At 42.4% G+C, this 26,002-nt stretch overlaps 1 protein-coding gene across 1 annotated transcript in view; it reads left to right on the forward strand.

Annotated features, from left to right (window-relative positions):
• CDC42EP4 (CDC42 effector protein 4) overlaps positions 1 to 2,739 on the forward strand; it is a 34,288-nt gene extending 31,549 nt beyond the window's left edge. Inside the window, exon 2 of the mRNA XM_044673740.1 lies at positions 1,434 to 2,739. Within this exon, the coding sequence (XP_044529675.1) occupies positions 1,532 to 2,593 (1,062 nt within the window). The 5' untranslated portion in view covers positions 1,434 to 1,531 and the 3' untranslated portion in view covers positions 2,594 to 2,739. The remainder of the gene's footprint in view (positions 1 to 1,433) is intronic.
• Positions 2,740 to 26,002: the final 23,263 nt, after the last annotated feature.

The raw sequence follows: 26,002 nt of genomic DNA on the forward strand, positions 1-26,002 counted from the left end.
AAAGAAAGAAAGAAAGAAAGAAAGAAAGAAAGAAAGAAAGAAAAGCAAGCTTAGATTTGGCTTATGTCTAGTTTTCTCCCGAAAAGATAAAGGTGTTTGGTGTGCAATTTGTGTGTGTGTGTGTGATTTGAAAATTTTTAATTAATTAATTTAGAATATTTTTCCATGGTTACATGATTCATGTTCTTTCCCTCCCCTCCTCCCACCCCCATCCCGTAGCCAATGAGCAGTTCCACTGGGTTTTACATGTGTCATTGATCAAGTTGGTGTGCAATTTAGGTCAGGTATTGGACATCTTTTTAATTTCCTTTTCTAAGACAGAAAGTAAGGGTTTTATTTTTTTAAGTACAAAAAGATTCATGAGTGTCCAACTTCAAAGGCTTAAAATAAGAAACAGTAACCCATAATTCCTATTATTCTCTTCTGGGAAGTTAACACTTAAAAAGCATCGAAAATGTGAAAAATTTTGTAGAAATGTTGAACCAGATATGGATAGGACCAATTATTTAACTTGATGCTATACTTTTTGAGCACCCTGCTTCAAGGTCCATGTCTTATGGTGTACCAAAGCATAACTTGGGCTCATTGTCCTGATGGTGGTGATCTTGTCTGAGAAGCAGTGTAGTGAGCTAGTGGGAAAACCTATTCCTCTTATTCTTTCCATTTTGACCCATAATTGAACTGTTCGGTGACTTTTGCAGGAATTAGGTTAGGTATTATAAGGAACTTTCCAGAAGAGCTGGTTATGTTCAAGGACAATTCAGGAGTCAGTCTCCTTCTTAGACCTTGGACTTATGGTTCCTCTGGTCTCCCATCACAAAAACAACTTTATTGGGAGGTGGAGAGAGGATATGATACTAAGTCAGGGTAGGTCTTCATTTTTGTTTGTGGTGCAGTAGATAGCCATGAGGGATAATAAAAGGGCCATTTTGGATTTGGAAATCAGAAAGGCATGGGTTGGAGTTTTAGTTCTGCCTGGCTGTATTGTTACCTTGGTAAGTGATCCTAACTTTCTTGGGTCTCAATTTGCTTATCTTTTTAAAAAATAACAAGGGAGTGGAAGGGACTAAGTGATTTCCAAGATCCTTCCCACTCTAATATTCTACCATTATGTTAAAGTAGAAAAGATATAGTTTGACTTCTCAGAGAAGCTGGCCAGTTAGATTCCCCAAGTTCCTAGGAGTGCTCCATTCTCTAAAGCAGCATTGCTAATAGCCATTGGTCTGGGGTGATCAGAGGGAGAAGGTGGAGTTGATTGAGAAGTCCATCTTCTGGGCTTTTTTATCTGTTCTACTCTTTTCAACCAGGATGAGAAAAGGGAGTTGAGGCTTAAAGAAAAAAGAAAACCAAAAACCATAACTCAGTAGCAGATTTATTTGTATCTTTGTGTTGCTTTTCCAACCTGCAGTAACCTTTTCTGTCTTGTTCTCCAGACCCTGCTACTATATTTTCTTCATCATCATCCCATCCTTGTGATCCAGACACATCCTGCATTTGACATTGGGAGGATTTGCCTTCCTAACCCAGGAAGATGCCAATTCTCAAGCAGCTAGTGTCCAGCTCAGCCCACTCAAAGCGCCGTTCCCGAGTGGACCTCACGGCAGAGATGATCAGCGCTCCCCTAGGTGACTTTCGCCACACTATGCATGTGGGACGGGCTGGGGATGCCTTTGGGGATACCTCCTTCCTCAACAGTAAAGCCGGGGAGGCAGATCCTGAGTCCCTTGAAGAACAGGCAAGTGCCACTTCCTCATCTAAACCCAGCCTCCTATCTCGAAAGTTTCGGGGCAGCAAGAGGTCTCAATCAGTGACAAGGGGAGACCGACGGGACATGCTTGGCTCTCTGCGGGACTCTGCTCTTTTTGTGAAGAATGCGGTGTCCCTGCCACAGCTCAACGAGAAGGAGGCAGCAGAAAAGGGGTCTGGCAAGCTGCCTAAGAGCCTTTCGTCCAGTCCTGTGAAGAAGGCAGCCACTGGAGGAGCAGAAGAGGTGGAGGAGGAGGAAGGAGGAGCTGGCGAGAAGACACATCGTCTGAATGGATCTGGGGGTGCCCACTCACCTGACTCTATCCTTGATGAGCGGGCCTTTGGGGACATCACAGACCTGCCTCACGTACCCAAGGCTGGTTATGGGTTGAAGCATGCAGAATCAATTATGTCTTTCCATATTGACCTGGGGCCCTCCATGCTGGGGGATGTCCTTAGCATCATGGATAAGGACGAATGGGACCCAGAGGAAGAGGACAGTTGCCATGGTGATGAGGGCCCAAGCCACAGCATCCAGCCCCCTCTTTCTGCTGCTGTTCCTCTGCCACAGCCGGAAGGGAAGCCTGGTCCAGACTCACCACTGCTACCTCCCTGCACTATGGAGGATGAGGGCTGGGCAGCAGCAGCTCCCAGCCCGGCCTCTGCCCGAAGTGTGGGCAGTCATACCACAAGAGACAGCAGTTCCATCTCCAGCTGTACCTCTGGAATCCTAGAGGAACGAAGCCCTGCGCTCCATGGGCTAGAGAGGGCTCGGGTCCCTCTTGCCCGACAGCCCAACAAAGAGTTCTCCTTTATGGACGAGGAAGAGGATGAGATCCGTGTGTGAAGGGGGATGGGGGAATTGTTGAGTGGCTCTGCACAACTGACTTATTTTTGTTCCCACTCCCTGTGACTTTCCACCTTACTATGGGACTCCCAGAGTCCAGGTAGAATAGCCCTCTGAAGGGACCTTGGCAGGAAGTCTTAGTTGCAGGAGACCCCTCTGTAATTCATCTTTGCCTGTGAAAAGAATATTTGTGTGACTCCTTTCTCCTAGATGTGGGGATTGGTGGATCCTGTGAGTGAAGCAACTCTGGGTTGGAGAGGGTGGGGATGGATTATTTACCTGACATCTATGGACAGCTTGCTCTCCTCTAAGACATAAAGGGATCAGGAGTGTGTTCTTGGCCAATGAACACTTCAGCATGAAGCAGGAATCAATTTTCCTCCTTTCTCTCTATTCCCCTCCCCTCTTTCCTCTCCACAAATGAATGCCAGATGTCCAACCTGATTGCCTCTCCACATTAAGCAATACTGAGGCAGCAGAGCCAGACCTCCACTTGATTTCCCTTTCTCTAACTCTTTTCTCCCTTCCCATTCCATGTGTGTGTCTCTTTCTCCCCCATTCTGTGTGGTTCCCTCTTCTCCCTACTTTGTATCTTTCCAAATTTCTTCCATGTAGCCGCTTTCTTTTCTCTTTCCCTCTAGATTTTTTATCTTGACTTTGTTCTCTGGCTACTAGCCATTGCTTGAAAGAGGTTTGATAGGAGAAGAAGGGGTTAGAATTACACATGGTGCTGGTGGGAAGATGCTCGGAGAAGCTCCCCTCCCCATCCAGCTATTCCTTGCTCATGTTTGTGTTTTACTAGGAGATTGGAATAGGGGAGACTGTTGGGAGAAAAGCTATAAAGCTGTTGCAGCCTGATTGGGAAATCTTCCCTCCATTCCTCCTCCTTTGGGAGCTCTCTTGCTACTCCCTTTTAAGAAGCTGGGAAGAACCTGGGGCTCCCCTGAATGAGGCTGTGACTCCCTTTGTCTTGGAGGGTAAGAAGTTTGGCTACAGGAGGAAAGGAGGCAGAGGCTTTGGAGTCACTCCCTCCTTCTGGAGCTCCCCTCCCCCTCATCAGTGCTCCATTCCTGCCTCCCAGAACTTGGGCAGGAAGTCTGGGGCCCCTTGGAGTTAAGCAGCACCAGGTGGCTGGGTTGGGGTAGTATATGTGGAAAATCTCCCCGTTCCCACAGCAGCCTCTAGAGAGCAAGAAGGAGATGATGGGAAGGCCCTGAGAAGGGATCCTAGAGTGTGAAACTGAAATTTAGTCTACCCAAACGGGAACGGTCATAACAAAGCCTGAATACAGGGTTCTCTCCCATCCCCAAACACTGGGACCAGCTATTGGCTCAACCTATATATTTTTTCTTCTTTCAAATGATGTGGGTATTGTTTTTCTTTTAAATTTTAATCTAGTTCCTATGAAAAAAGGCTTTTATGGGGAGTAGGGACCCTCCTAGATGACTATTCTCTTTGATGATCTGCACTATTTTCCTTCCTTTCTTAGGAGTTTGATTTAAATCCCAGCCCCTAGTGAGGACTGCCCTTCTTTTGGGGATCCACAAGTGGGAAGATTAGTTCCCCACTAGAGAGCCATGTAACAAGTTCTAAACTGGCTTAGAATGTCAGCCTTACTCTGAAATTAGGGTTCCGACACAGACTAATCTTAGAGTTGGAATTGACCTCAGAGGTCATTTGGCCCAATTATCCCTTAACAGGAATTACCTCTACAATATACCATCCTGGAGAAATGATCCTCCAGTTTTGATGTAAAGACCTCTAGTAAATGAGAACCTATTACCTCCCAAGGCACCCCATTTTATGTTGGCTTAGGTCTGTGAGGACATTTTTCCTTAGATTGAACTTAACTTGGCCTTCCCACCCCTTATACCCACTGCTCCCAATTCTGCCTTTAAGCCCCCCCCCCCCAATAGCAAATCTCCAGTTCCTCCAACAAATACTTTTAAGGCAGCTAACAGTTCCCCATCCGAAATCTCATCTCTGGAATAAACCCCACTTTCTTCAACCAGTCCCCAAAAGGCTTGGCCTCTAGCCTCCTGTTCACCCTTTTTCTTCTGTGAAAGCTACCCTCCTTACCCCTCATCTCTCCTCTTGACACGGTGACTTTGGGCGTGATGGGAAGCCCAAAGGATTAAAAAAAAAACTAGCCTAGGTCTGGAACTGGGTGGGTAGGGGGGAAAAGGTGAAAGGGAAGGGTTAGAACAAGACTAAAACAACTAGTGATGCAGGTGATGGAGACTTTATGAAACACTAACTTAGTTCTTTAAAAGCCCAGACCTGGGTGATGTCCATGGCCAGTGACAGTTTAAAAAGGGCAAAGGGATAGCCCGTTGGGGTGGGGAGAAGGGGATGGGGATGGACCCACCCCTGCCTGTAGGGACAGTACATGAAATGTTTACTGGTGATGATGTAGCACACACTAAAAATGCATATTCTCTTTTTTAATGAGGCCTATGGAAGACAAAGGAAACATTAAAAATCCTTAGTGATGCCTGATGTTTTAAACTGTGTGTGTTTATGTGTGTATTGGGGAGGGCAGGAGTGTTGATGCTGGGTTTGTGGTCCTGCTTATGAATTTTTTTAAGAATTTAAGTTTAATTAATTTAGAAGATTTTTCCATGCTTACATGATTCATGTTCTTTCCCTCCCTTGTTTCCACCCCCCTCCCATAGCCAACAAGCAATTCCACCGGTTTTTACATGTATCATTGATCAGGACCTATTTCCATATTATTGATATTTGCACTAGGGTGATCACTTAGAGTCTACATCCCCAATCATATCTCCATCTGCTTATGAATCTTTACCAACTATCAGTTCATTACCTGTGAGGGACTGCATCCAGCAGGTTTCTTGGGTCCATCTTCTCACCTCCCCCTAGATTCGGTTTCTCTAGTCCCTTGGAGAGAAGACCTTTCAGTTTATTTTAATCTGGGCAAATGTCTTCCCTCTCTAGTCCTTTCTTCCTATCTGTAATATGGAGTGGTTGGTTTAGACTAGTGGTCTGGGGTTAGAGGTAGGGTGGGGGGGGGGGTGACATGTGATAAACCATCTCAATGCTATCCAAAATAGCCAATCATAGGACATTTTCTCAGCACAACCACACTTTAATTTCCCCCAATACTCCCTTCTACTGCCACCTCCTTTAACTGGATCCTTCTGAGCCCAGGTTCTCAGACCCTCAGGATAATTATAACCCAACTGCTACAATGAGGGCAATGAGGTGGTGCCGTGGATTGGAATCAGAAAGACTATTTGTCCTGAGTTCAAATCTGGCCTCAGACACTTATTAGCTGTGTGACTCTGGCCAAGTCACTTGATTCTGTCTCTATTTCCTCATCTATAAAACAAACTAGAGAAGGAAATGGCAAACCACATCTTTGCCACAAAACCCCAAATGGGGTCACAAAAAGTCAGACACAATTGAATAACAAATCTGAGACCAGGTTCTCAGTCCCCCAGGGTGATTGTAAACTGGCTGCTAACAGGATGCCATATTGAAGCCACTATGAAGATTTTGGCAAAAACCTCTCCCTGGCCATGTAAAACCCAGTGGAATTACTCATTGGCTACAGGAGGAAGGTGGGAGGAGGGGAGGGAAAGAAAATGAATCATGTAACTACGGAAAAATATTCTAAATTAACTAACATTTTCAAATAAAAATAAAATGAAAACACAAAAAATATTTTTCTAATGAGATACTTGATCAGAAAAGGTCAGAGCCTGCAGGTCTAGGTGGCTCACAAGATCCCTTCTGGCTAACATTTAAAATTCAATAATTCAGGGCCTGGGAATGTAGGTCCTGGGAAGGGCTATAGCCAATGGTGGTGCAATGGACAGAATGCCAGGCATGGAGTCAGGAAGGCATATTCCTGAGTTTAAATCCAGGCTCAGACACTGGTTGTGTGACCTTGAGCAAGTCACTTAACCCTGTTTACCTCAATTTCATCCTCTATAGAATGAGCTAGAAAAGGAAATAGCAAACCACTCCAGTATCTACCAAGGAAATCCCAAATAGGGTCACAAAGAGCTGGACAGGACTGAACAACAACAATGCAGTCTATTGTTGAATTGACCTCTGCCCCTTCCCTTTTGCCAACTTTCCCCCAACTAGACACATAAACCTTTTCCAGGGTCTTTCCACAGACTTTAATTTAGGTCTCCGGTAATTAGTCTGCTGAAGGAATAAGCGGGAAGTCTCGATGTGTGTTGATGAATTTGATTGTATCCCTTTAGAGGGTAGAAATTCATGGATTTGGAGAGCACAGATCTCAATTCAAATTGATATCTAGGCATCAAAGTTTCTTCCCCTGTAAAATCAGAGGGTAGATGATCAAAGAAGTCACTTCCCAGCTCTGATCTTTGGAATCTATGATCCCATGTCCCTTTGGGTCCCTTCCACCTCTGAGTCTTCAGAAGGCTGGCAAACAGTAGAGCATCCCTTGCAAAGGGATTTGAAAGGAACAGAAAATAATGGAGGGGGTAGACTTTTTCTTCTTCCCACGAGTCTCTTTCCCTTCCCTACTGGATGACCTAGAGGAGGTATGGTGTTGGGAAATGAGGCCAAGGAGGTGTCTCTGCCCTGGTTTTTTGGGTGGGGCTGGGTGACCTGCTCTCCTGCTTCAGCCTCCTTTCTCTTCCCTGTGCTTACATCTGGCCACTTCCGGGATGGGACTCTTGCCCAAGCAGGGACCTGCTGTCCTGAGGGTAAACAAAACGGGAGGCAAGATTCCTTTCCATTCTCCCACCGTCCCCTTTCCTCCGCCGTGTGCCTGATAGATGGGGTAGGTGTTAACCTCTCCAGAGGACTAGCTCTCCAGCATTATGTCTGAGAAATAATTAAAATGGATAATGAAATGAAATTGAATAATACTCATTAAGACTAATGAGAAAGGAGAGGGAGGTGGCTGAGACTAGAAGTTACCCAACAGGGACATTATGTGGCAATCTATTGGGTGGTTAGGATGTGGGACTGAGCTTGTAAAACTGAAAGCTGAGGATGATTTGGAGGGGAAGAGAAATAAAAGTAGGACTAATAAGGAAGAAGTATAACCCAGCAAGGAAGGAAAAAAGCATTTACTCAGCAACTACTACATATTAGGAGCTTTACAAATATGTCATTTGCTCCTCATGACTCTTAAGAGGTGGACGCTATTATTATTCCCATTTTACAGTTGGGGAAACTAAGGCAGGTAGCGATTAAGTGACTTTCCCAGAGGCACACAGCTAGTAAATGTCAAGACATTTGAAGCTAGATTTGAACTCGGGTCTTCCGGACTCTAAGCCCAGTACTCTATGTACTGTGGCCACTATCTTCCAGGAAGTTGCAGATTGTGATTAGGGACTCTTAAAGACTACAAAAAACTGGCAATATTTTGGGGGAGATGAAATTAAAGGATAGAATTATAGGATCATAGATTTCAGGTTCAAAGGATCTAAGAGGCTATGTAATCCCAAGTCACTTCATACAGATGAGGAATTGAAGGCCAGAGATATGAACTTGCCCATGGTCATAGATTGTTAGCTGAAGAAATAAGTTTCCTAGGGACAGCTGGGTGGCTCAGTGGATTGAGTGCCAGGTCTAGAGATGGGAGGTCCTGGGTTCAAATCTGGCCTCAGACACTTCCTAGCTGTGTGACCCTGGGCAAGTCACTTTACCCCCATTGCCTAGCCCTTACCAGTCTTCTGCCTTGGAACCAGTACACAGTACTTATTCCAAGAGGGAAGGTAAGAGTTTTAAAAAGAAAAGAAAAAGAAATGAGCTTCCTTGGATTCAAATCCAGATTCTCCAAGTACAAATTTAGCATACTTTCCTCTATATCAAGATGCCCCACAACCCAACGCATAATTTTCTAGCAAAGGAAGATGCCTAAGAATCTAGTTTCCAAATTCAACTAGGTTCCTATGGCTTCTAAGTGTTGGAATTAGCAACAGGCCTATCCCCAAAATTGTGTGTTTGGGGTGGAGGGGCAGGAGGAAATGACATTTGGCAAGATGACATTTGGTTAATCATTGGTAGTTTCAAGTTAACATTCTAGTAGCAATTGCCACTCAACCAAAATCCTCAAATCAATTCGATAACTCTCATGTTGCTGGAGGGACAGAAAGTGCCAACAAGAGCTATAACTAGCACGGGACAGAGAGGACTTTGCCCCAGGGTGCAGAAATGGGAGTGGAGGTGTCTTAGCATATCACCTCCTCTTGGTGGTAACTAAGCTCAAATTTTGCCTTGCACATACTTGGTGATCCTCTCTCGGGTCCCTCCTTCAATTGTAGAGATTAGACTTCCCCCATTCCTAGCATGACCACATTCTTGGTCAGGTCAGACTGTCAGACAGACAGAGAGGACCCCAATACTCCTCTCACCTCCAGCTGTTTTTACCCTAGACAAGATGGGGGAAAAAGTCCTTGTTACAATTCTCGTACTTTGTACAATTCTCATTTGGTTGGTGGCTAAGCAGGGTAGAGATTCTGTTCGATTCAGCAAGCATTAAGTGCCTTGACCTTGCGTTATGTGCTAGGGATTTATGAAAAAGCAAAAACTGGGTGAGCATGGGCCCAACTTTGGTATTAACTGAATATGTCAAGTTGTATCAGGTGGGAAAGTTCTTCCAGGAGATATTACGAGTCCTTTAGCCCAACCTGTTGATGATTCCCATTGTCTGATGGTTGGTGCTCTTTTCTTTTTTAAACCTTTTCCTTCTGTCTTAGAATCAAAACTAAGTATCAGTTCCAAGGCAGAAGAGTGGTAACAGCTAAGTGTGGTAACTGGAGTTAAGTGACTTGGGCAAGATCATACAGCTACAGCATATCTAAGACCAGATTTAACTCCAAGACCTTCCATCTCCAGGCTTGGCTCTCTGTCCACAGAGCTACCTAACTGCCCCTGATGGATGCTTTTAAGGATGGCTCAGCCCAACAGGCTAGCAGCCCCAAAAACCAGCACCCTGAGGGTCAAAATGGCATTGCACTTCCCCCAAATGGGGAGCTTAGTGGGTTGGATCAGAGCAGAGCTCCTAAATGAACTTAGTTACCAACCCATTTCAGCCATGAATTTGTTGGCACAGAAAGGAGTTCCAGCTATCCACTCATTTGATCATGCATTCCACTCCCACCCCAAGCTCAGCTATGTGATACAGATGTTAGTCATCCTCTTCCTTCTTGTCACTTGTCACTTGAAGTACCAAGGACAGGATTTTCCTGTGATCTGACAATGGAAATGAAAGGGCTCATTAAGATCATCTGGTTCAAGAGGAAATTAAGGCATAGAGAGATCAAGTAGATATTTAATGGCAGAATTATTCTTGATGTTGCAAAATAGAATGACGTCCCAGGAACCTAACTGGACTGCAGAAAATTTTTTCTTAACAGCTGAAATAAATTCGAGGGGGTTATATTTTTTAATTTATATTTATGTTTATTTATATATTTAAAATTATTTGCCACTCCAACCACAGGAAATACTGGTTTCTCTCTAGAATCATGAGAGGTGAATCAAGTCAAATCAACAAGCATTTATTAAGCTCCTTCTATGTGCCAGGTACTATGCTAAGAAGATACCCAAAGAAAACCAAACAGTTCCTATGCTCAAGGAGTATTATGATATAACATAACATAACATAACATAACATAATATATAATAGTCTAATAGGGGAGGTAGCATACATACTACTATGTGCAAACAAGACATAGGCTGAATTAGCGATAGTTTTACCTGAGAGAAGGCACTCACATTAAGGAAGATGAGCAAAGCCTTCTTTCAGAAGGTGATTCAGCTGCGGAAGCCATGAAGAGCCAATGGATGGACAATTGGAGAGATAGGAGGTCCCGAGTTCAAATTTAGCCTCAGATACTTCCTAGCTGTGTGACCCTGGGCAGGTCACTTAATCCCAATTACCTAGCCCTTACCTTAGAATCAATATTTAATATTGATTCTAAAACAGAAGGTAACAATGTTATAAAAAAATAAATAAAGGAAGTCATAGAAGCCAAGAGAAAGATAAATGAGGTTGTAAATGGTGTCATTTGGCCTGTTCATTGTCCAAACCCAAATGCTATTGGGGAAAAAAATCATACCTTCACAGCTGGAAAGGTCTTTTGAGGTCATTTAATCTGACCATTGAAGCAGAAATCCCTTATACCATAGCCCTGACCAATGGTCATCCATCCATTAAGATGCATTTATGCATCTGTTGTTTTAAGATCTATGTGACCCTGCTGTCTTCCCCCCAAATATCTCCTAGGTCCTTGTGGTGTCAGATTAGGTTATCCCAACCCAGAAAAATTAGGGCTTGTCCTCTGCTTGGAGGCATCCAATCTTAGCTCCAACTGTCCTTAATGGTCAATAGGACATGAGCTTTGGGTGTTTTTCCATTCACACTCTTGTGACCAGAGTCAGCCGGAGGGTACAGTCTATGGTAATGGAATTGAGTTTTGTCTCCAAAGCCAATTAATCCTTACAAGGACTGGATCTATGGCCTTGCCACTGTGACCTAAGTGAGCTAACTGGGCCTTTGCTAGGGAAATCAGTGGGCTCCTGGGAGGCATCATCTTTTCGTTAGGTTTGGTCTGCATCCCCTCCTCTAGTCCCCACTCTCCAACTTCTTCCTTCAGGAATAAACTGAGAAACAATATTTTATCTCTAGGGTTTCCTCAGTATGAATGTGCTCCGAGCTGGCTGTAGTTAGGGCCTGACCTTGAGCCTGAAAGCTCTCATTTGAAGCAGATGTCTTCATTCGTTCTACAAATGTTTATGGATGCTTTTTCTGTAGGTAAGGCATTATGCTAGGCCTCGGGTACCTCTTCCATAAAACTAGAGTCAGACTTAGATGAACTCTGAGGTTCCTTCCAGCTCTATAAGAATGAGATTCAAAACAAAACAAAACAAAAAAAACCTTACTTTCTGTTTTAGAATCAATTATTGGTTCCAAGGCAGAAGAGTGATAAGGACCAGGCAATGGGGGTTAAGTGACTTGCCCCAGGTTACATAGCTAAGAAGTGTCTGAGGCCAGATTTGAACCCAGGACCTCCCATCTCCAGGCCTGGTTCCCCATCCCCTGAGCCATCTGACTGGCCCAATGAATGTGATTCTAACCAGTTCTGATGGGGAATAGAAATGAAGACATGACTCCTACTCAAAATGGCGGGTGAGGTAGGAGTAAATATAACTGCCACCCAAACCGCAACCTGTAAACCCTCCATCATTCCCTTGAAAGTATATTTAAGTCCTCTCAGGAATTAGCCATGGGAACTCCATGCCAAGGTATGGGGACCCTCAGGAATGCAGAGATGCCACAGCATCAGGAATGCCCAGGGACTGGACATGATGAGAATGAGCCAGCCAGCAAAAGTGTTCGAATTCTCCTTTTAGGAGACCTTTTCTTGGGGGATTTCAAGAGCCTGGCAAGGGCCATGACTAGGATAGAATGCCTAGAGCTTTGTCCTAGGGTACCAAAATGTCAGAGGGCAGAAGAGAAATTGAGCTTAGAGCTCAGTTAGCAAGTTTAATCGGACTTGGTAGAATAGGATATCATCAGATCCTCTTTCTGCCTCCTCACAAGGGAAGAGGAGAGGCTATGGAAAGGAACATTTATTCTTTTATTTTTTTATTTTTATTGATTAATTAAGAATACTTTTCTATGGTTACATGATTCATGTTCTTCCTTTCCTCTCCTCCAACCCCCCCTCCCATAGCCAATGAGCAATTCCACTGGGTTTTACATGTGTCATTGATCCAGACCTATTTCCATATTATTGACAATTGCACTAGGGTGATCATTTAGAGTCTCCATCCCCAATCATATTCCCATTGACCCATGTGATCAAGCAGTTGTTTTTCTTCTGTGTTTCTGCTCCCACAGTTCTTTCTCTGGATGTGGATAGCATCTTTCTTATAAGTCCCTCAGAATTGTCCTGGATCATTGCATTGCTGCTAGTAGAGAAGTCCATTATATTCAATTGTGCCATAGTGTGTGAAGTGAGCATTTATTAGGCACTCACTAGATACTAAGAACTTGAATAATAACAATAACAATCGCTGATATTTATATAACACTTGCTATACCAGGTCCTGTGCTAAGAATTTTACAATGATCTCCTTTGATGCTGACAACATCAGGAGGTAGGTGCTATTAATATCCCCCTCTTCACTGATGAGTAAACTGAGGTTGACAGAGATTAAGTGACTTGCCTAGGGTCACACAGCTAGCTAGTCAGTGGCTGAAGTCATATTTGAACTCCTTGACCTCAGGACCATTTATTTACCTACTATCTAGCTGCCATGACCTCCAAGTGTGCCCCAGTTGAGTCCTCCATCTCTCCAATGTCATGCCTCTTTCCTCAGATGCCAGGGAGAGCCTTGGTTCTGATAAACAGAGGCAGGTCCCCATTGCCTCCAGAAACTTTTCCTCCTGAGCCCCCAGGTTGACCTGGACCTTCCCTTCTGTTTGTGGGAGAAAGAAGAGGTCTGGGGAAGATGTTTAATGGAGGCTGGAGAATGTGGGCAGATGCCCAGGAGGGTAGGGGCAGAGGGCATGTGGAGAGGAAGTAGGCCATTTGGTTTATCTGCCCATTTGACTCTGGTTTCCTCCTGCCATCTGTGAGCAGCCAGAGGAAAAGACACGTCCTCCTCGCCCCCGTCCCACCCCCACCCCAGTCCCTGGGCATGTAACCTGAGCCGGGAAGCTGGCGCAGAGCCGGCCTCTCATGCCACTTCTGCTGACTCATTCCTGCTGAAGTCATTAAGCTCCAGTGATTCTATCCCGTTCTCTGCTCCAGGGGAGGCCCTGACCTCCTGTGAACATGCAAGGCTGCTAAGGGGATGGCCCACAGAACTAGGGATCCTGGGCACATTTTCTGTGTTTCTGTGTGTGAAAGGGGAGCCTCGTCCTGACAGCCTAGAGATTCCATTCCAGGGCACGAGGCCAGAGAGGGCAGTTTGGTTAGGGTGAGGAGAGGAAGATTATATTCAGGGAAATAAGGCTGGGACTAAGGAGGCAGGCTTAGGAACAGGGAAGCTGCTAGGATGACTCCCACACTCTCGAACCCAGGAACACCTGAATCCTAGAGTCTCAGAGAAGAAATAATAATAATAATAATAATAATAATAATAATAATAATAATAATAATAAGAGCCAGCTAGGTAGCCCAGTAGATAGAGAGCCAGGCCTAGAGCCAGGAAGACTCATCTTCTTTGGTTCAAATCTGGCTTCAGACACGTATTAGCTGTGTGACCCTGGGCAAGTCACTTCACCCTGTTTGCTTCAGTCTTTTCATCTATAAAATGAGCTAGAGAAGGAAAGGGCAAACCACTCCAGTATCTTGGCCAAGAAAACCCCAAATGGGGTCACAAACAATCTAACACTTTGAAACAATTGAAAAGCAACTAACTTCCATTCGCCTAATGAAAAGCTCAGCAAAACTCACAAACTGGTCAGAGTCTCACATCCCCAAGTCCCAAATTCATTTCTAAAGTTCAAAAGAGCTATTATTTTCATTAGTCAGTGATGCCCTGGCAAACCCTCCTTTCCCTATTTCTAGGTTAAATTAGAATCATAGAGTTAGAAGGTGCCTTCAGCATTAGCTAATCTAGTTCCCTATTTGAAACAGGAATCCAAAATCATCTTCTGTTTCAATACTTCCAGTGATGGGGAACTCACTACCTGGTGAAGCAGTCCTTTCTATTAGTGGTAGGTTTCAAAAAAAAATTTTTTTTTAATTTTTTTTCCCATGGCTACATGATTCTTTTTGGCTCCCTCTACTCTTCTCTTCCCCCTCCCAGTGTTGATGAGCAATTTCCCTGGGTTATACATATATTATCAGTGCTAGGTTTTAATTGCTGAAGAATTCTTCCTTATCGAGCCAAATCGGTCACTCTATAAATTCTACCTATGGGTGCTAGTTTGGCCCTCTGGGGCAAAACAGAACTAATCTAATTCTTCTGCTACATGACTGCCATTCAAATCCAGCTGTACTGAAAACAGCTCTATTGAATTCCCCCTATTTCCTTCCTTCTCCGAGATAAATATATTCTTGTTTCAACTAATCCCTGTTTTGGATTAATGTGTCCTCACCATCCTGGTCATCCTATTCCGGACAAGTTCCTTTTTGTAGTATCCATAATTCAATTTGTTATTTGGATTTTTCAGTTGTGCCCAACTCTTTATGACCCTGTTGGGATATTCTTGGCAAAGATATTGGAATCGTTTGTCATTTCCTTTTCCAGATCATTTTGCAGATAAGGAAACTGAGGCAAAGAGCATTAAGTGACTCAGAGTCACATAGCTAGTAAGTGTCTGAGGCTGGATTTGAACTTAAAGCTTTCTAATGCCAGGCCCTGTACTGTATCCACTGCACTGCCTAGCTATCCCAGTAGTCTAGCAGTCTTCAAACTTTTTGGTCCTAGAACCCTTATACATTATTAAAAATTATCAAGGATCCCCCCAAAAACTTTTGTTTTCATATGTTATATGTACCAATATTTACCATTTTAGTAATTTTATGACAATAGTTTTGACCTTGGAGATCCCTGAAAGAATCTTGAAGACCTCCAAGGGGTCCCCAGACCACATTCTGAGAATGACTGAAATCCAACCTATTCCTTTTAAAGATCAGTTAAATGGGGGCAGCACAGAGTGTCAGACCAAGGGTCTGGAGGACCTGGTTCAAATCTAGCCTCAGACATTTCCAGCTGTGTGACCCTAGACAAGTCACTTAATCCCAATTACCTACTCCTTGCCACTCTTCTGTCTTAGAACTGATACTTAGAACTGGCAGAAGGTAAGGATTTAGGGAGAAAAAAACAGCTAGTTAAATTAGGTCCAGAGTGGAAGTGACTTCCCTGAAGTCAGGCAAGTAATAAATATCTTAACCAGGATTTGAACCTGAGTCTTCTGACTACAAATCCTATATTCTTTGCACTGTACCAGAGTGCCCATGTACAATAAACCCCAAGTGGCTTAAGTTAACTAACTTACAATTTTTTATTCAGTTTTTATTAGGTTTATTTATTATTATTTGTTGTTTTATAGCTTAAATTCTCTCCTGCATCCTTTCCCCTTTCTACCAGTCATCTCATATAACAAAGTTTTTTTAAAGGGGGAAGGGTCCCAGAAAACCAATTAAGAATATATTTTTTAAATCTAACAATATATATAATATATTTTAGAAACCTCCCTCCCCCCACCACCATTAGACGGTGGGACTCCGTCTAATGGGCAAGCTTCCTTCGGGTACCTAGCTGGCACCTTCCTGACACATATTACTCCTGAGTATGTACAGAGCTAACCCGTCCTGGGCACAGCAGGGACAACAGACATCTTGGCTGTACTTCAAAGTGTTTCTCGTGAGGCGATCTTCTCATCTGAACCACATATGATATGTGGGCCACAAAGGACTGTGTGGAGGGCTAGGCACATTGGTTTATTGTTCCCTGGGCAAAACAATAAACAGCAGCTGTTGAAAGAAAAGAACTTCTCTTCCCCCAGGTTAGCCAGCTGTCATGCCCTAGAAGGAACCACACCTCATGGCATTGTTGTAGCCTTGATCCGAACTCCTTAAAACAAACAAACATGGAGCTGGGCACAGACCAACCTCTTTAGAAATTCCTTTAGGAGCAAGGAAAGGAGGGGGGATAGGAGCTTAAGAGGGGCAGTTAGGTGGCACAGAAGATGGGGCACTGGGCTTGGAATCAGGAAGATTCATCTTCCTGAGTTCAAATCTGGCCTCAGGCTGCTATGCTATGTGACTGTGGGAGTCATTCAATTCCGTTTGTCTCCGTTTCCTCATCTATAAAAATGAGCTGGAAAAGGAAATGGCAACTCACAAGCTGGGTGCCCCATGGCAAATCACTTCACCCTGATTGCCTCAGTTTCTCCAACTGTAAAATAAGCTGGAGATGGAAATAACAAACCTTTCTGGTATCTTTGCCAAGATAATCCCAAGTGGGGTCATGAAGAGATCGACACAACACAACTGAGCAATAAAAGGAGGGTAAAAAAGTATTGACACCTCGGGCCTTGAAGCTTAGATTCCTGTGTTGACTGAAATTCACCTCTGATTCAAAGTGGATAAACTACATCTTTTTTATTATTTTTTTAAAGTCCAGGTCAAAAAGAAATGATACTGCCCTTCTTTCTTTTTAATATTTTTTTCTTGGCCAATTATAAGCAACAGCAATTTTCAACATATATTTTGCAGAACTTTCAAATCCAACTTGTCTCCCTCCTTCCCTTCTTTCCCCTCTCCCTGAGTCGGCAAACAACTTAATCTCCGTTTTCATGTATGACCCTACAACATTTATTTCCACTTCTGTCACTATTTTTTAAACCTTTACCTTCTGTCTTATCAGTTCTAAGGCAAAAGAATGGTTAAGGCTAGGCAATTGGGGTTAAGTGACTTGCTCTGGGTCACTCAGCTAGGCCAGATTTAACAGTAAAATACAGCTTCTCTGTGCCTCAGTTTCTATGCCATATTCCAAAGATTATCCAGAGCTCTCTGAGAGCCCAGTAAAGAAGACGAATGACATAAAAAGAAGAATGTAGGAATCTCTTCCACTGGAGATCTTGAAGAATAAGTTGGATGCTGTACTGTGTGGTCTGAAGATGGATGGAGGGAGAGTTTAAATAATTCTGGCGGGGCTCTGAAAACCTCAGAATTCTGCCTTGAATCTCTCCCAGTACTTGGGACCAAGGTGCCATTGGGATTGAAAATACAGAAAATCTCTAACAGAAGGTAAATGAGGGCACGGTAATAATGAGGTGATGATTAAAAATTCATATTAATTTTAACAGTGCTTTTCACATCCACTTTGCAGACATGAATTAATTCATCAAAATGTTACTATTTGTGGATAAATATCATCCAGGATGCTTCCCAGAAGTTGCAGGCTCAGTAGAAATTGCTGAAACTGGCAGCTAGGTGGCATAGTGGATAGAATGCCAGGCCTGGAATCAGGAAGATTCGTCTTCCTGAGTTCAAATGTAGCCTCAGACATTTATTAGCTAGGTGACCCTGGACAAGTCACTTGACCCTGTTGGCCTCGGTTTCCTCATCTGTAAAATGAGAAGGAAATGGCAAACTACTCTTTGTTTCTTTGCCAAGAAAACCCCAAATTGGGTTACAAAGAGTTGGAACAGACTGAACAACAAGAACAGCAGAAACAATGGAGTGTGGATTAAGCGAGGAAATGAAACTGGCTTTGCTTCCTTAGCTTTCATTTTGTCTTGGCAATTTATTTGCATATAAGCCAAAGAGAAACTTGGGGATGTATAAGAATGGCAAACCCTAAATTAGGTGATTATCTTCTCTGACCTTTGGCCCAGACATAGACATTATAAAGGAAGAGAAGAAGCAAGAATATTTTAAGTGCCTTCTTGTGCCAGACACTTCAGTACATACTTTTATAAATATCATCTCATCTGATTCTCACAACAAATCTGGGAGATTTAAGAGAAAAATTTAAAAAATAGTGACCGAAGTGGAAAGTTTTGTACGGTCATACATGTATAACGGAGATTAAGTTGTTTGCTGTCTCAGGGAGTGGAGAGAGAAGGGAAGGAGGGAGACAAGTTGGATCTAAAAGTTCTGAATTTTTTAAACTAACCTATTATATAGGCTATTATCCCTATTTTACAGTTGCGGAAACTGAGGCAGATAGAAGTTAAGTGACTTGCACAGGGTCACACAGCAAGTAACTGTCTAAAGCAAGATTTTTTTAAAAACCCTTACCCACTGTGTATTGGTTCCAAGATAGAAGAGCAGCAAGGGCTAGGCAATTGGGGTTAAGTGACTTGCCCAAGGTCACACAGCTAGGAAGCATCTGAAGCCAGATTTGAGCCCAGGATGAGGTAAAATTTGAGCTCAAGTTTTTCCTGACTCCAGACCCAGTACCTGTCTTAGCATGAGGACACTGTCTCAGCTTTTGTTAGCTGATTCCAAGTCAGCTCTAAGTAAAAAGCTGTTGATCCACTCGTATCAAGCCAAGTTCTAGCTATTATACCACAGCATGTAGAAAACTAAACAAGGCAGAGACCAAAGCCAGTCCAATGAGTTTATCAAAGCCATGGAAACCAGGGAGAACCCTGCCTACCTAGCGAGAATGTCGTGATCATCCTGAAGGATTGGGATGGATAAATTGCCCCACTGTATTCCACTTTATTGCCCTCAAACATAATCCAGATGCATTCTCACTTTACCCATGGATAGTGTGTATATTTGTGGGAAAGTATGCCCTCTATTTTTGAGAGGGATATTCTATTACAAATTACCTTATTTAATATGGAAATAGGTCTCCATCAATGTCACATGTAAAACCCAGTGGAATTGCACATTGGCTATGGGAGGAGGAGAGAAGGGAAAAGAATATGAATCATGTAACCATGGAAAATTTTTCATTATTAATCAATAAAACAAAAATAAATTTTAAAAAATTACCTTATTGTGCTATTTTATTAAATGCCTTTGCTTTTAACTAATTGTGTTTTCTTATTGACTTAAAAAGCAGAACCATTGGTAGGGGCTCATGAGATAAAGTTTTAAGCAGATGAAGAACCACAGACTACATATGAACAAATATACTAGATAATAAGAGATGGGTACCATAGGTGCTTCAGAATCAGAGGATAGAGAGAATCATTTAAACTAATCCTTTTAAGCAACTGAGGCCCAGAGAAGTAACTTCCCACATCACACTGGTGATAAGTAACAAAGCAGGATTCAAACTCAGGTCTAAGCCCAAGTCCAGGCTCCTTACCCTCCACCTCACTGTTTCTTTTCTGCCTTGTCCTTGCTCTAGGAATCACTACTTAAAGTGAAACTGGCTTACTCAGGAGAGTGAAGGACCTAGGCTAATTCACTTACCCTGCATGAAGGTTGTAGGGAAATTGTTTTGTAATCTGTGTTACACTCCAGAAAAGTGAACACTGTATGGCTGTAACCAAGGGAAGAAAATTTGTATAACACTAAAGCACTCATGCCTTTAGATCCTTACATAACCTTGTGAGCTAGGTAGAGCAGGTGTTATCACCAGTTTTTCCCCCAGACATGATTTCATCAATTTGGAGAAGTCCCAAGTGACTTTAAAATGCAGAGCAGCAACTCTCTTGCAACTTGAAGACCTAGAGAGTTGCCAGGAGGCACTGAGATATTAGGGACTTGCCCAAAGTTATAGTCACTGTTTGTCAGAGGCAGGATTTGAACCCATGTCATGCTGATTCTAAAGCAAGGCTACCATCCTTTATGCCATGCTATCTTTTTACCTTCAGTTTATTTTCAAATTACTTTTTATTTTTTCAATAAACATAACTATATTTTCTCTCTCTTCTTCTCTTCTTTCCCTCCCCTTCTCTCCCACCTTGAGGGGAAAAAGAAGAAAACCCCTTGTAACAATTACATATACTCAAGCAAAATATATTCCCACATTGGCTATGTCCAAAACATATGTCTCATTCTGCACCCTGAGTCCATCACCTCTCTATCAGGAGGTGAGAAGTATGCTTCATCACTGATCCTCTGGAATCATGGGTTAGTCATTGATCAGTGTTCCTACAGTGTTCAAAGTTGTTTATATTGTATAGATTATTATTCTGATTCTCACTTCATTGCATCAGTTCATGTAAATCTTCCTGTTTCTCTGAAGCCATCACTGTTATCATTTATTATAATACAATAGAAAAATATTCATATATCATAATTTTTTTCAGTAATTCCCCATTTGAAAGGCACCACATTAGTTGCCAATTCTTCATTGCTACAAAAAGAGCTCTTATAAATATTTTTGTATATATTTATATATAAAAATTAGGTCTTTTTCATTTGAATCAAAGGGATGCAGAGTTAAATAAATTTTTGGCTGCCATTTTAAATTGCTTTCCAAAATGGTCATCCTCATTCAAAGCTCCACCAATGTTATTTCAGAAGGATGGTTTCAAAACTAACCATTTGTCTCTGGTGCTTTGACTAGATGAAGGTAATTTTTAAAAAATCCTGAAACTAGCAACCCAAATGGAAATGTTAACAGGATCTGTATACCCCCTTGAATCAATTGATTTCATTGTAAGAGACACTGAATGGCCACCAAGTATTTTGTATAAAAGAAAGAAACTAGCTCAGAATCAGGAAGAGAAGAGTCTGAGCATCTGGGTCCTAGAGGTTGCACCAAACCCAGAGTAAAGGGTGATTGGAGTTGGGGCATTGAAAGGAAGACATCAAGAAGAGTCCTCGGATTTCTTAGCAGCCTAGAAAAGAGGGTGGGGGCTGAAGGAAGCCCCAAGAGATCAGCTCTTTTGCCAGTTTCTCCTCTTGATATCTGTCTATCCATTGAATAAATAAATTGCTGTTTCATTATCCAGTAAATTGAATTTTGTATCCACCATAAGAGGTCAGAGATTAGCTAATTATTGTCGTTCAGTCGTGTCTGACTCTTCCTGACCCCATCTGGGGTTTTCTTGGCAAAGATACTAGAGTAGTTTGCCATTTCCTTCTCCAGTTCATTTTACAGATAAAGAAACCAAGGCAAACAAGGTTAAATGACTTATCTGGAGTCACACAGTTAATAAATGTCTGAGGCCACATTTGAACTCAGGAAGATGAGCCTTCTGGCTCCAGACCATTGTGCCACCTAGCTGCCTAAGGGGCTGGCTAAAGAAAGACATATATATATGTGTGTGTGTGTGTGCGCGCGCGCGTGCGCGCACACACACACACACACACACACATATATGGTTAAGCAGAGATCTCAACTTTTGCTTTGGTGTTGGGATTTTTTTTTTTTTTTTGGCTAGGGGCTTAGAGCAAATGTGACTGAACTCATGTTTTCCACTAAAACATACTCCCTAAAACCAAAGAGAAGAAAATCAAGTGTATATTTCTTGCTGAACTTAAAAATGACATCATAATTTTAATGAAGTATCGACTATTAATATGCCTATTTTCCCTTGTAGCCCCTCCAAAATTTGTCATTTTTCTTTTTTTGTCAATTTTGTCAGCCTGATGTGGGGTTTAAATGGAATTTCAGAGTTATTTTAATTTGCATTTCTCTAATCACTAATGATTTGGAGCAGTTTTTCATATGACTTTTGGTAGCTTGAATTTTTCCTTAGATAATTGCTTGTTCCTATCCATTTTGGGAAAATGGCTCTTAATTGAATAGATTTAAACCAGTCTTCCTTCAATTTACAGGGACTTGGAGAGATTAAATGATTTGACCAAGGCCACATAACTTTTAGATGGAAGAATCAGAATTTGCATTCTGGTCTGCTTTCCAGCTAACTCCCAGAATTCTCAGAAGACAAAACATCAGAAGACTATATGATAAACAATCCTGTGGGCAAAGATTCCTGTGCAACCATCTCTGCCTTCTCCACAGACCCTGGTTTTGCCTCTCCTTCCCTATTATGGGCAGCCAGATGGCAAAGTAGATAGAGGGCTGGGTCTCAAGTCAGAGAGACTCGTCTTCCTGAGTTCAAATCTAGTCTGAGACACTTACCAGCTGTGTGACCCTGGTCAAGTCACTTCACCCTGTTTGCCTCAGTTTCTTCATCTGTAATATGAGCTGGAGAAGGAAATGGCAAACCACTCTAGTATCTTTGCCAAGAAAACCCCAAATGGAATCAGGACAAATCAGACACAACTGAAAAATGACTGAACAACAACTCTCTTCTTTTTCTTCCTTTTTTTAAACCTTGTCTTCTGCCTTAGAATTGATACTAAGTATTGGTTCCACAACATAAGAGTGGGAAGGGCTAAGAAATGAGGGTTAGGTGACTTGGTCAGGATAACATAGCTAGAAAGTGTCTGAGGCCACACATTTGAACCCAGGACCTCCTCTGTCCGGGTCTGGCTCTCTTAACTACCAAGCCATCTAGCCCTCTCAACAACCTTCTTAATGCCCCCTTTTGCACAGGTTGGTCATGTAAGCACCCAGCTGTTGGATGGGTTTTTCCCTGCTTGTCCAGGTGGTGGATTTTGATGAAATCACATAAATGGGGGTCAGATTTCGGCTTCTGAAAAATATAGGATTTGGTCCCCTTTGCTCGACTCCCTGTGAAAGTCAACTTCAACCACAACTTCAAAAAACATTGATTAAAGGGCTCCTGTTTATTAGGCTCTGCTGCTCCTGGGAGTGGAGGGGGCAGGGAGGGGGCTGGCGATTCAGAGATTAGATAGCGCTTGGGCCCAGCCCTCCTGGAGGCCACAGTCTAGTTAGGGGATGACAGGCAAACATATAAAACATCTCTTGAATCTATTTTTTCACCTGGAGTTCAAAAGAGCAAGAAATCCTGGAGCAGAGCCTCAGGAAAGCAAACAAACATGCTTAGGCCCATAGCCCAGGTAACAAGGAAGCAAGAGTTGTCGTGGCTGCTAGGCCTGAGGAAGTCTTCTAGAACCCTCAATCTGAAGGCCTGGAGCCCTGACTCCAGTTTTTTTGTGGGTTTTTTTTTTTCAACCCTTCCCTTCTTAGAATTGTTACTAAGAATTGGTTCCAAGGCAGAAGAGCAGTGAGGCCTAAGCAGTGGGGGTTAAGTGACTTGGTCAGAGGCACAAAATTAGAGAAACACTGACTTTTGAAAAATGTTCAATCCTAACTTATTATACTGAGGAAATTTTTTTTAAACTCTTACCTTCTGTCTTAGAATCAATACTGTGTATTGAGAAGTGAGGTAAACTAAGTCATTGATATTGGTTCCAAGGTAGGAGAGTGGTAAGGGCTAGGCAATGGGGGTGAAGTGACTTGCTCAGGGTCACACAGCTGGGAAGTATCTGAGGCCAGATTTGAACCCAGGGCCTCCTGTCTTTATGCTTGGTTCTCAATCCCTGAGTCACCTAGCTGATCCCCCTTTTTTTTATACTGAGGAAATCCTGATGATGATGATAATAATAACACCGATGTTAGAAAGAATCCCAGTGATTTCATCTATTAGAAAACTTATCCTAGAACCTTATACACAGAGACTGATACACTGTGGCATAATACAATGTAATGAACTTCTCTATTAGCAGCAATGCATTGATCTAGGACAATTCTGAGGGACTTATGAGAAAGAACACTATCCACATCCAGAGAAAGAACTGTGGGAGTGGAAACACAGAAGAAAAACAACTGCTTGATCACATGGGTCGATGGGGATATGATTGGGGATGTAGACTCTAAATGATCACCCTAGTGAAAATATTAATAATATGGAAATAGGTCTTGATCAATGACATAATGACATAACCCAGTAGAATTTCTCATTGACTACTGGGGGGGAGGGGAAGGAATGGAGGGAAAGAACATGAATCATGTAACCATGGAAAAATATTCTAAATCAATTAATTAAATAAAATTTTTCAAAAAAAAAAGAAAAGAAACTTATCCTACTGACACACATTGGCCACACTATAGCTTCTAGTCTTAAAGAGATGTCTAGGGATGAGGTGTCAAATATATAGCACCGGGACCCCTCAAATGGAGCCCCAATCAGGTTAAAATGTGATTAGGAAATGTTTAGTAAATATATGATATTTATTATATTTTATTACATATATATTTATTATAATTATATAGAATAATATAAGTAAAACACTGAAAAACTTAGATAACATTACATTTTTAAAATTAAGTTTGTATTGTATAATTAGAATCTGTTACCCTAAAAACTATGATTCCCAGCACCCCACTCTCCTTCTCAGGTTACAGTAATGAGGTAGGAAGGTCATAAATTTTGTGCAGCCCCGCCTCTGGCGCTTTCTTGATCTGATAGGTTTGGTGGAAGTGGCGTGAGGTCAGTGGCAGGAGAATCTACTCACGTGGTCTCATATTTTTTTAGATAATTATCTTTTTATTCCTTTACTTCAAGTGATTATTACTAAACTTTATAAAATATAATTCTTGGATATTGATTTAAATCCTACATTTAGTAGCCTACAGAGATCCTTAGGTATACATTAGTGGACTTTGTCCTATTTGAATCTATCACCACTGCTCAAGGATGCTGGGATTTGCCGATAGTCCCATAAGGACAAAGTGTCAGAGGCAAAACTTGAACAAGATTCTTCCTGACTAAGGGCAACTAAGTGGCTCAGGGGATAAGAGAGCCAGGTGTAGAGACAGGAGGTCCTCAAATCAGGCCTCAGACACTTCCTAGCTGTGTGACCCTGGGCAAGTCACTTAACCCCCATTGCTTAGCCCTTACCCCTCTTCTGTCTTGGAACCAATACTTCATATCTATTTTTAAGACAAAAGGAAAAGTTTTTAATACAAAAAAAGGAGGGGTCTTGCTGATGATCCTAAGTCTAGGATTCTATCTGCATGTCAGCTAGTTCCCTAGGGCTCACAAAACGTTTTCTCCAAAAATTTCCTGTGAGGAAGGTAGTTCAGGTATTATCCTCATTTTACAGATGCAGAAACTGGGACCCAGAAAGAAGATTTGATGCCAGGAAGGGGGCTAAGTGACAGCACCAGGACTCCAAAGCAGGCCCCTGGGAGATGAGTCCCACACTATCCTCCTATAACAGGCTCCTCTCCAAAGACTGTGCTGAGGGTTTGGACAATACGACAGATGGCTAGAGGAAGGCCAAAGTAGGGTTGAGGATCGGAGATGGCTTTAAGGACTTCTATTTATTATCAACCTCAAGATATTCAATTGCATTCTATTTCAAAAGTCCCCCAACCCAGATGGAGGGGGCCCAAGAGCCAGAATATGGAATTGCCTGGACATAGGCTAGAGATCTGAATTCTTCCTTTGGTTGTAGATTTGAAACTTTTAGCCAAGTCTGGGCAAGTGCCCAAGCAGGAAGCTAGGTGTCAAAGTGGTTAGTGTTAGACTTGGAGGTAGAAAGAACTGAGTTTGAATTCTGCTTCAGACAAGCTGAGTGACCTGGGGCAAGTCACCTAAGCTCTTTCTTCCTTGGGTCCTCCAATTTATAAATCAAGATCACTAAGAGTACCTACCTTACAGGGTTGTTGTAATGAAATAACATACAGAAAATGCTTTGCAAACCTAATGTCATATAAATGATAGCTATTAGCTCTTTATGTGGTGGCAAGGAAATGTAATGTGAAGGATGTCCATCAGTCGAGGAATGGTTGACCAAGTTATGGGACACAACTGTGACAGAAGACTATTGTGCTGTAAGAAATGATGAAGGGGATGGTTTCAGAAAAACCTAGGAAGACTTGTATGGAGTAATAATAAATGAAGGAAGCAGAACCAGAACAGCTGGTACAAAAATAAAGACAAATGCCTTTGAAAGACTTGTCTTTTTTTTTTTTTTTTTTTTTTTTTTTAAGCCTGGCCTTCTCTTTTAGTGCCAATTCTAAAAGAGTAGGGAAGCAAGAGTGAGGTAAATGAGTTAAGTGACTTGTCCAAGGTCATATAATTGGGAAATATCTAAGGCCAGATTTGATCCCAGGACTTCCTGACTCCAG

This window comes from Gracilinanus agilis, chromosome 4 (genome assembly GCF_016433145.1).
Source record: "Gracilinanus agilis isolate LMUSP501 chromosome 4, AgileGrace, whole genome shotgun sequence".
NCBI classification, from domain to species: Eukaryota; Metazoa; Chordata; class Mammalia; order Didelphimorphia; family Didelphidae; genus Gracilinanus; species Gracilinanus agilis.